The 12,083-nt window shown below is 41.9% G+C and overlaps 1 protein-coding gene across 3 annotated transcripts in view; it reads right to left on the reverse strand.

Annotated features, from left to right (window-relative positions):
• Positions 1-12,083, reverse strand: part of pls3 (plastin 3 (T isoform)) — a 115,090-nt gene that overhangs the window by 38,331 nt on the left and 64,676 nt on the right. For all 3 annotated transcript variants that reach the window (XM_060832599.1, XM_060832601.1, XM_060832600.1), the window contains exons 4-5: positions 10,439-10,568; positions 6,443-6,575 (exon numbers count right to left, since the gene is read on the reverse strand). In XM_060832599.1, coding sequence (XP_060688582.1) covers positions 6,443-6,575; positions 10,439-10,568 — 263 coding nt within the window. The remainder of the gene's footprint in view (positions 1-6,442; positions 6,576-10,438; positions 10,569-12,083) is intronic.

A 12,083-nucleotide genomic window follows, 5' to 3' on the forward strand; every position in this document is an offset into this window, starting at 1 on the left:
CTGACTGGGCATGCAGCCAACTCTCAAGTGCCCTCTGAAATAATCGAGCAAATCAGTTTCCAGGCTAATTAAAGAGCAGCAGCAAATGATGGATGCTCAAATCCTAAGAAAAGAACAGTGCGCACACAAAAATCATCCTCAGTCAAAGATAGCTGGTTCAGAAGAGCAAAACCATTCCTGCTGCTGTTATGCTTCACTGGAAATCAGGCCCCAGTATTCCTGGATTCATTACAAAAACTAAAGACTTTATCGAGTACATAGAATTCCCTTTTGGATCTAGTTCAACCAAAAGCAGAGACCATATTACTGCATTTAACAAGTTTTACTAATTGCCACAAGTTAGTTAGTTTTAGCTGCAAATAAACAATTATGAACTGTAGACATATAATCTACTGTCTAAAACTCTTTACGAATCTACACACTTGGGTGTTAAGCATGGAGGCAAAGACTAGAGGGGCAGTGCAGTGGTCCCTGCCCACAGCGTTTGCAGAGATGTGTTTTTTCAATGACCAGAATGCTATTTCTTGACCTTCCTGCTCCAGGTGCTTTCACTTGTTTACTGGAGGCACAGAATGACTGGTTCCCACTTACAAAGGTCTCTGACTTATTCATTTAAAGCCACAGCTCACAGCAGCAATGAGGGGAGATAAATTGACCATGATGCTTATAATGCTTCGATCCCAGCTCACCTGTAACTAGAATTCCCCTACTTGCACAATTAGTTGTGCAAACAACAATCACAATGAGAGTCGGGTAACTTGCTTTTAAAAAGTGCAGCAGTCCCTCAATAATCCTTGGCTTTTAAACTAATTATTTTTCCAATTCAATCCACACTGAAATATAGAGAAAAATATTTTTAAAAATACACTGTGCTGAGGCCAATACAGTTTTGTGTTAACCACCAGGCAGAACAATGGTAAGAACAGATTCTCTGTTTGAACAAATGGAATTTGTAGGGACTTCAAGAACAAAGACTCAACAGAGGAAGCCTGGCCATAGCAAGTGCGAGTGATGGTTCTCAGGAGGTTGACTTTCAAAAGGGTATGAGGTGACCTACCATTGTGTGGCAGAGAGAAAAGGGCCACGCTTTATAGCAGAATCCTATCCATAAGACTGCACATCACTGAGTGTAGCACAATGGAAAAACGTGCCTTGGGATTTTCCGTTCTGTTCATTAGTCAATGGGGCAAATACATTTCCTGTGGTTTAGCAAATTAGGTACTTAGTAAGTAATGCTTAGTGGCTGCTCAGAACTTGTTGGTTACAGCAATGTGCAAAATTGTGTCATGGCTTAATTCTTTGTCAGTCGCTGGGAAATTCCCATACCTGAGTGAGTTATAAGGAGAGGTTGGATAGGCTGGGGCATTTTTCCCTGGAACAAAGGACACTGAGGAGTGACCTGACAGATATATAAAATCATGAGAGGCACAGACAAGGTAGATAGCTGTTTTTTACCCATGGTAGGGGAGTCTAAAACTCGAGGGCAGAGGTTTAAGGTGGGAGGCTAGAAATAAAAAGGGTCCAGAGGGGCAATTATTTCATACAGAGGACAAGGAGTGTCTGGAACAGGTTGCCAGAGGTGCTGCAAGTATAATTTCATTGGCAAGTGACAGCACAGGAGGGCTAATGGGGGGGTCTGCTAACTTTTAATCTGTGTTTAAGTGAATCCAGCTTATTTCTTGGTGATGTCTCGCATGAGCAGGGATATAAAAACAGCTACAAAATTAAAAACTAATTAATTAAAATAAGGATGGAGAGCCAGGTAATGTGTTGTTTCTGCATGTTGTGGACCCCATTGTGGTTCTCAGTGACCATGCCTGTCGTAAATGTTGGTTGGTTGCTGGCAGAACTCCTGTTCAGAATCGATGAGCAGGAGTCTGAGCTTCAAACACTGCCACACATTGCAGGGGTGAACAGTTCCCTGGACGCGGTGTTTCAGGAAACAGTCACACCCCTTGGATGGACGAACTCACTCTAATTCAGCCAGTGGTCAGGAACAGCAGGTTACAGTGTGAGTGAGGCAGGTCATGGAATCCAGGAGGTAGAGCTGCAGGAGCCTCAGCCCCTGTCCTTGTCCAACAGGTTCAAGAGTTTTGCTCCCTAAATGGGGACTGCAGGGAGGATGAGCCGACTGACTGCAGCAGGGAGTTATTCAAGTGGGGAAAGAGAACAGACATGTTGTCATGATTGTGTATATAATAGTTAGAGGCATAGACAATGTTCAGGATCGAGAGTCTCGAACATTGTGTCTCCTGCCAGGTACTCTGGTTTGGGATACCTCCTCTGGGTTGCAGAGGAATTTGGGATGGGAGGGAAAAGATCCAGTGATCGCGGTCCATGTAGGTACCAATGACAGATAAACCTAGGACAGAGATTCTGCTAAGGGAACTAAATTAGAAAGCAGAACCATAAAAGGTAATAGTCTCCAGATTAGTACCCAAGGCACAAGTTAATTGGCACAGGGTCAATAAGATTAAGCAGGTAAATGCATGAATCAAAGATTGGTGTGGGAGAAATTGGTTTGAATTCATGGGACATTAGCACCAAGTGGTGGGGAAGAAGAGACCTGTTCCAATGGGACAGGCTTCATCCGAATCATGCTGGGACTAGAATTCTAGCAAATTGCATCACAATGCTCAGGTAGGATTTCAATATACAGATGGATTGGGAAAATCAGGTTGGTGGCGGATTGCAAGAAAAGGAATTTGCGGAACGTCTACAAGATGGCTTTCTGGAGCAGTTTGTGGTGGTGCCCTTTAGGGAACAGACAATACTGGATTTAATGTTGTGCAATGAGGCACCTAATAAGGGAGCTTAAGGTGAAGGAACCTTTAGGAGGTAACAATCATTGGATGATTTAATTTACTCTGCAAATGGAGTGGCAGAAAATAGAATCAGAGGTAACGGTATTACAGCTGAATAAAGGCAAATACAAAGGCATGAGGGAGGAGCTGGGTAGAATTGACTGGAAGAGGAGCCTAGCTGGAAAAAGTGGAACAGCAATGGCAGGAGTTTCTGGGAGTAATTTAGGAGACACAGCAGAGATTCATCCTGAGGAAAGAGAAGCATGGTACAGGGAGGATGAGGCAACCGTGGCTGACTAGGGAAGTCAAGAATAGCATAAAAGCAAAACAGAAAGCATACAATGTGGTGAAAGGGCAGTGGGAAACCAGGGGATTGGGAAGCTTACAAAGACCAACAGAAGGCAATAACAGAAAAAAAAGGAGGGAGAAGATAAAATATAATGGTAAGGTAGCCAATAATATAAAAGGAAGACTAAGAGTTTCTTCAGATATGTAAAAGAACAAGAGAGAGACAAGAGTGGGTACTGGGCAGCTGGAAATCTAACGCTGGAGAGATAGTAGTGGGGAACAAGAAAATGGCTGAGGAACTGAATAATTACTTCGCATCTGTCTTCGCAGTGGAAGAAATGAGTAATATCCCAAAATACAAGATAGTGAGGGGGCAGAGTTGAGTATGGTGGCCATCACCAAGGAGAAGGTGCTAGATAAACAGAATGGTCTGAAGGTGGATAAATCACCTGGACCAGATGAACTACACCCCACAGTTCAAGGGAGATAGTTAAAGAGATAGCAGAGGCGTTAGTGGTGATCTTTCAGGAATTTCTAGAATCAGAGATGGTTCCAGAGGACTGAAAAACCACTAACAAGACACCCCAGTTTAAAAAGGGAGTAAGGCAAAAGAAGGACCTAATAGCCTAACGTCAGTCTTGGGCAAGATCCTGGAATCCTTTGTGAAGGATGAGAGTTCTGAATACTTGGAAGTGTATGTAAAATAGGGCAGAGTCAGCATGGTTTCACCAAGGGGACATCATGCCTGACAAATCTATTAGAATTTTTTTGAGGAAGTAACAGCAGGTTGGACTAAGGAGAGTCAATGAATGTTAACTACCTGGGCTTCAAGGCGGCCTTTGACAAGGAGGCTACTGAGTAAGATAAGGGTCAATGGTGTCAGAGGCAAGGTGCTAGCATGGATAGAAGCTTCTTTGTCTGACAGAAAGAGGAGAGTAGAGATAAAAGGGTCTTTCTCAGGATGGCAGCCAGTGAGAAGTGGTGTTCCGCAAGGCTCAGTGTTGGGACCATAACATTTCACTTTATACAGTAATGATTGAGATGAAGGAACAAGGGCATTCTGGTTAACTTTACAGATGATACAAAGCTAGGTAGAGGGACATATAGCATTGAGGAGATGGGGAGACTGCAGAATAATTTGGACAGGTTAAGAGAGTGGGCAAAAATGTGGCAGATGGAGTACAACATGGGCAAGTGCAAGGTCATGCACCCTGGTGGGAAGAATAGAGGCACGGACTATTGTTTAAATGGGCAGAAAATTCAAAAAACTGAAGTGCCAAGAGACTTGGGAGTTGTAGTCCAGATTGTCTCAAGGTAACCTTGCAGGTTGAGTCAGTAGTTAGGAAGGAAAATGCAATGGTGGCATTTATTTTGAGGACTTGAACACAAAAACAGGAATGTGCTTCTGAGGCTCTTTAGGCTCTGGTCAGACCACATTTGGAATATTGTGAGCAGTTTTGGGCACCTTATCTCAGGAAAGATGCAGTGGCCATGGAGTGTTTCCAGAGGAAGTTCACAAGAATGGTCCCAGGAATGAAAAACTTAACATATGAGGAATGTTTGAGGACTCTGGGTCTATGTTCGATGGAGTTAGAAGGATGAGGGGGATCCAATTGAAACGTACAGAATACTGAATGGGCTCGCCAGAGTGGATGTTGGGAATATGATTCCATTGGTAGGAGAGACTTGGGGACCCAACGACACAGCCTTAGAGTAAAGGGAAAAAACTTTTAGAATGGAGATAAGGAGAAACTTCTTCAGCCAGAGACTGGTGAATCCATGGAATTCATTGCCATGGAAGGCTGTGGAGGCCAGGTCATTGAGTATATTAGAGACCGAAAGGATAGTTTCTCGAGTATCAAGGGTTGCAGGGAGCAAGTGGGAGAATGGGGTCGAGAAACGTATCGGCTGTGATTGAATGACAGAGCAAACTCAATGGTCTGAATGACTTAGTTTCTGCTCCCATATCTTATGTTGTCATCATTTAAGAAAGTTAAAAATCACAACACTAGGTTATAGTGTAACAGATTAATTTGGAAGTACTAGCATTCAGGGCGCTGGTCCTTCCCCCCAAAGGTAGTACTCCCAAATAAACCTGTTGGACTATAACCTGGCATTGTGAGATTTTTAACTTTGTCCATCCCAGTCCAACACTGGCAACCCCGCATTATTTAAGAAACATTTAGACAGGAGCATGGATGGGATAGGTATGGAAGGATATGGACTCACCGCAGGCAAATAGGACTAGTTTAAATCATGAAAACTGGACGGCATGGACAAGTTGGGTTGAAGGACACGTTTCCATGACAATGTCTATGACTCTAAGTCACTCAGCGCTGGGGTATTATGCAACTTACTGAAAGCACATCTCAAATTAGGTGGCAGCTAACAGTTTAGCACCGCTATGTGAAACCCAAACCAGTTTCCTCATATATGCAGGAGTCAAGCCACAGAATGACACCAGGGTTAAATTTCCAGGACTGGGTGCTTAAACGAGGCCCACATTCTCTTGAATTTAGATGATCGAGAGTAATCCAGTTGAGGGTGTTAATTTATAAAAGGAACTTGACAGATTCTCTGATTCTGCACTATGTTCTCTGATGTGGGAATTCAGAACATGAGGAAACAATTTTCAAAATCAGAACCAGGCATCATCTGCAGTGAAACCAGGAGGCATTTTCTCTACCCCTCACCACACCACATAAAGAAATAAAGGCTCCTATAGAAATCTGGATCTGCAACATGTACACCTTACACCATTCCTAAAACAAAAAGGTTATGGATGTTCTAGGTCAACTGAATTTTCAAAATGAAATGAAGATGTATTACTCTGTAAGGGTACTAAAGGATATGGAGCAAAGATGAGCAATTGAAGCGGAGATGCAGATCAGCCATTCTTTTACAAAATGGTCAGAACAAGTGAAGGAGTTGACTCATAAGAGTTTAGAAAGAGAATTATGTCAATGAAAAAATCACTGCCAGCACTTTCAGCTGTTGCACAGTGGTTAGCGCTGCTGCCTCTCAGCACAAGGGTCCTGGGTTCGATTCCAGCCTTGGGAGTAGAGTTGGTACATTTTCTCTGCATCTGGACTATGTGAGGAAGCCCACACAAAGACATGCAGGCTAGGTGAATTAGCCATGCTAAATTGCTTGTTGTAAGGAGGGATTGATTGGCCATGGGGGGTGGTGGATCTGGGTAGGAAGCTCTTAAGAGTGTCAGTGTGGACTTGATGGGCCGAATGACCTGCTTCCACATTGTAGTGATTCTATCAAATAGGTCAATAGCACCCGGGTAGCCGCCACTGATGAATAAAAGTACAACACGTTAAAATAAAAACAATGAGACTCACCAGAGTACAATGCCATTATTAACAGCTTTAAACAAAGCATCTGTATTGGGATCCATAGGCAGCACGTCGCTACAATCTGTATCATTCTCCAAGGCTTTGTTTATCCAGTTAACAAATGCATACTTTTCTTCCTCTATTCATTCAAGAGAAAAAAAAGCAGATCAATACGAAATGATCACATTCTTCTCATGGTGCTAAACTAATTATTATCATCAACATTATGTGAACATAGCTGGCCAAGCCAGCCTTAATTGCCCATCCTGAAGAGGCCCATTAACAGTCAACCACTTTGCTGTAGGTTTGGGGTGACATGTAGGCAAGACCAACTAAGGATGATAGGTATCTTTCCTAAAAATAACTGAGACCTAAATGTTCTGACAATTAATAATGGATTCATGGTCATCATTAGACTCTTCAGTTCCACCATCAGCCATGCCAAGATTCAAACCTGGGTCCCCAGGATATTACCTAGTCTCTGCATCAATAGTCTAGCGATAACACCAGTAGGCCTTCAGGGAAGGGAGTACTTTCTTGTTTAACTAGGCAAGGTGAGATAGATGGTGAAGGAATGGACATTTTCTCTGTTGACTTGAGAGAGAATTCAGGAATAGACTAGGGTAACATCGCTGTCCACAGTTGGCATCACTGGTACTCAGTTTTGTATTCTTGTCAATTTGCCTTAACTGTAACTGAACGTTCCCCCAGCTCATGCAGGTTCCCATTATAAACAGCCCACCTCAGCTGGAAATTGGGGTGGCTCTGGCCTCCGGGTGGCAGAATTAGCAAATGAGTGATCGTTCAGTCTGACCTGGTTTCAAACTTGTGGCAGCAACGTCCTGGTAACTGGCAAACCTGATGTCAGTCCGGGAAGCCAGATGTGGCATGCCGAAAATTTGGTTATGCTCTTCTTAGAACCAGGTAACTGAGAAGCCCCATTCAATCATGGGCATTAGCCAAAGCAACAGCAATGCCACTGTGCTTTGTGCCTTACAGCCTCGTGTGGATGCAGCATCTCAAAATGGAGTTCTTCTCTACAGCATTGAGAATTTGGATTTTTGAAGTCAGGCACAGTCACAGCTGTTAGGCCATCATTGGGGTGGAGTGGCTTTGGATGGAGATGGTTACACAAGCAGCTGTAATGCACTGGGCCCACGCTGGGGTGAATGATGTGCTGCTGATGGTCCCGAGGTGTGCCCCTAGTTAAATGGTGGCTGCCATCCTCAGTGGTGGGAGGTGTTGGTATTAATCTTGCAAGATTCAGGGAGGGCTCCGTTTGACTTCCATCATAGCAAGTATAAATCCTTTATTCCAGGAATGTTAGAGCTGGAGTTCGTGTCTTATTCCAGTGAGGCATACCAAGGTACAGCATGTAAAGAGAAGGCAAATGGGATACCATCACGAGAGGCACTTAAGAAAAAGTAAGGATGGGATGCTAAAAGGACATTGGTGAAACCCTATGTCAAGTACTGTGGACAGCTTTGGTCTCATTTAAGAAAGAGTATAAAACGTATTGGGGGCAGTTCAGAGGGAGTGCATTAAATTGTTGCCTTGAATTAACAGGTTATCTTTTGAGGAGAGGTTGGACAAACTGGGAGTTTCCACTGAAGGTCAGAAGAGTGAGGAGGAGTGGCTCGATTGAAGTGTATAGGAACCCGAATGTATTGACAGACTGAATGTGAAAACATGTTTCTTCTCAGGAGTCAGTCCAGTTCTGGGGAACACTGTTTTGACCTTAGGAATCACCACCATAGGAAGGTGATGAGTAGATTTTTTTCTTCCCCTCAGAAGCCTTTGTGATTTTACAACATACTGCCTCATATGGTATTTGGTTGGGGGGGGGGGCAGGGGGAGTTGAGATGTTCATCATTGACTATTTCTAAAGCAAAAGTACATTTATTCTTTTCCCTAATGAAGAAAATGCATAAGTTTATCAGGGAAATGTGGAAATCAAAACAGACAGATCACCTAATGATTGAACTGAATAGGCTCACAAAGAACCAAATGGTGCAGTTACTGCTCTTATTTTGTGTTTTTTTTTAAGCAGTACACTCCAATTCATGCCACCCAGAAGGGCAGGAGCAGGGACATGCAATGTTCACCTTTTAATTTTCCTCCATGTTACACAATCCTGACTAGGGCAAAAAGCTGGAATTTCTCATCTACCTGCCCCATGGGTGCACCTTCACCCCACAAACTGCAGCAGGTCAGCCAGGTCACCCATCACCAGCTTTGCAAAGGAATTCAGGGATATCAAGTGATGCTCACATCCCATGAATGAATAATTTTAAACAACACACCGGCCTGGATGGACAGGCCTGAACTGTCTTAGATTAAGTGTGTTTTGACACAGTCTGTTGCTTCACCGTTATTCAGCTTCCATATATATTGCAATATCTGGCCTTCTAACCCAAATAAACAACAGTAAGGGTTTAGCTACAAGAAAAGCTGCAGTTTATGTTCAAACAAATTTAGGAAAGGAAGGGTAGTTTATCTTCATTCCATCACTTGGTTGGATTTCAAACACAGTTGAGTGAGACAAAGAAATCATTTATATATATCACGTGTCCATTTTCTTCTGGCACTGTAATTTTATAACAGTGCACAAGAATAACAAAGACAGAAGGCAAGGAGAAAACATAGAAACAGCTCAATAACTCCCTGCTACTTTAGACAGCAGCTGGTTGTTTTTAACTTTAGTGGTTACATTTCCTGCATATCTCAGAGATATACCATAAAGCTACCAGAACTGAGGGACTTCAGTTCCTTAAAGAGACAAAAGATGTTGGGTTCTTCAATTCAATGTACAGCTGGTCAAGGAAAGATTCAAGAGTTGTGCAAAATCATGAAACAATTGGATACAAAAAGGAGGAAGAATAGTTTTCAGGAGAGGGGAGAATGACAATTGGTGTTAAGATAATTTACAATAAGACACTGAGGCAAGATGAGGAGAAAGATTTTCACATTGAGTGAGGATCTGGAGTGAGTATCTGAAAAAGATGGCAGCAGCAGATTCAAAAACAATGGTCAGAGTAATAGGATAGCTGCATCAAAGATTGGGCACAGAATGAATAAATAAACCACAGAACATCAGCTTACTTACTTTTGGAATTATTTTTTCTAAATACTTGATCAGGTCAACCATCACATATAAGTGAACAGGCAAAGAGTCAATCCAGGAATAGCCACTTCAATGCTACCCTTTAAAAAGCCTGGTGTCGCACATGGAGTATTTGTCCTCATCACCTTCATTCCCAAAAAGACAAGTTTTCTTTTGGAATCACACAATTCTTGCATATAGTTTTAACAGGGAGAACTGAAAGCTAAGTCTCAACTAAGCTTTTACCAAAATTAAATGTAACAAAAAGTACGAGGAATAACAACCAATATTCTTTAGGTTAACTAATGGTTATATTCCTGAAAGTTAGTTGAAGGATAAGACTGGAGCCAGTACTTTGACAAGTTGACAATTCCGGGGCAGGTGGGGTTGATCTCAGAGTTTCTGGGCCAGAGATAGCAACATCATCGGTGTACCACAAAACCCTTGTTGGATTGAGTGCCACTTTAATAGCTGCTAATTAACACCCCATCCCTGAACATATTTAAGCAACTGTTTACAATTAAGAGAGTGGGTCAATGCAATAGCATCATGCACTGAAATAAAACAAAGAACCTGCGGATGCTGAAAATCTGAAAATAGAAACAAATTGCTGGAGAAACTCAGCATCTGGGGAAAGAAAGCAGAGTTAACATTTCAAGTCAGGTGACCCTTTTTCAGAACTACACTTATCAATGTAACAGAGGATAAAATAATACTAACCAAAATAAAGGTGATAAATAGGGAAAACAATGGGATTTTAAACATGTCAAGTTATTCACATTTGTAAACACTTGCAAGAAAACATTTTTGATTCATTCCTAAGGTGTGGATTGCGCAGAAAGAAAAAAAAACTCCAGTCACATTTCACAAAAATAGTGATGCAATGGAGGAGAGGATACCTGAATAAGAATGTTGGGTTCCTTCGCTGGACTGAAGAGATGTTCCACCAATGGCACAGATCCCCTCTCTCCTGTTGATGGCCAGTCTGAACTTTTTAGCAACATGGCTATTTTTCAAATCTTGAACAATCTGTGAATCAAAGAGTTACATGAGCCTCTCATTGGCCTCAAATCCACTTTAAAACATTTCATGTCATATGCACAATTATATTGTAGCATGCCATTTAATATTACAGTGTAATAATCAACAAATATCAACCGCAGGATATTTTCGCCCTACTTGGCTGACCTATGCTTAATGTAATAAGGTGATAGGCAAAACGATTCAGTGCCTGTTATTTTAATTCACTTTAGTCAGCATCAAACTTCTGAACTGAAGGCTAAAGTCTTCCACATTTATCCAATCATTAATCAACTTATCAGTAAAACCACTCTTTCACCGACTATCTCAATGACCACAAAGGCATGCACAACCTCGAGACAAAAGCCTTTCAAAGATTTTTGAGGCTCTGATGATGAATCAACTGTGCACCCAAATCTCGAGCAGATGCGTGTAAATCCAACAGTAAAACAAACATACTTTGGAAGCATTTTTTCATAAATATTACACAGCAATGGACACACAACTGAAAACATCTTAACTACAGTAAAACAAACGTGAAGTGGACTGATATTTACATAATTCCTATTTCTAATGCATTTTGTGTGATTTCATCCTGGTCTGATGCATTAACCAAAGCATTCATGCACGTTAAACAGCCTGTGTACATACAAGACTTGACAAAGAAAGCTTTGTGCTGAAATTAAAGGCGAGATGTATTTTAAATTTGTGCACCACCACATCAATGCGTTTTGAGTACCTGCAATGGCATCCACGTCCTCATTAAATCTGTTACAAGCAGAGAATGATAACTCACATGAATAGTGAAATAAAGCTTGGATATTAACGTGATGTTGAGTGCAATTTTCCCAGAATCCAGAGTCCTATTGCAGGAAATTCCAATGAAATGTAAAAAAGAAAGTTGTGTGTTTCTTGATCCTTCAGTGGGGTATCTTCTTGTTGAATGGACCTGTTCATCCTAGAGCACATTTTTGTGGATCAGAAGGCAAACAAATTCATGCGCTCAACTACTCCACCCACTGGTTTACCCGACAGCTCAATATTTCTTCATTTCATTGAGTCTAGCACTGCTGAAAATCAAGACTCTGTGCACAGTTACCCATTTGACACATTTTTCCAACACTTCCAAACTATGGCACCCCTCCCTTTCCTCAACATCGAACCTTGACATCACCCTTTGACAGTTACTGGACTCAGTCTACCATTTTAAAACATTATGTCGTCCTGCTTTGACCATCAATCTCAACTGGGAAAATTTGCAAGAAATGACTTTAATACTCACTCCCAGAACAAAACTACTTATACACCACTCGGATTTTTGATAGAATTTGTGATGCGATTTTCTTCTTTAGAGGGTAGGAGATTGAGGGGGTCCTTTACAGAGGTGTAGAAGATCATGAGAGGTATGGATAGTTGAATGCACTGTTTTTCCCAGGGTTGGGGAATTGAGGACTGGAGGGCATCAGTTTAAGGTGAGAGGGGAAAGAACAAAAGGGTATCTGAGGGGCAATTTTTTTTTTACAC

The sequence above is a fragment of the Hemiscyllium ocellatum genome, chromosome 11, assembly GCF_020745735.1.
Source record: "Hemiscyllium ocellatum isolate sHemOce1 chromosome 11, sHemOce1.pat.X.cur, whole genome shotgun sequence".
In the NCBI taxonomy this organism is placed as follows: Eukaryota; Metazoa; Chordata; class Chondrichthyes; order Orectolobiformes; family Hemiscylliidae; genus Hemiscyllium; species Hemiscyllium ocellatum.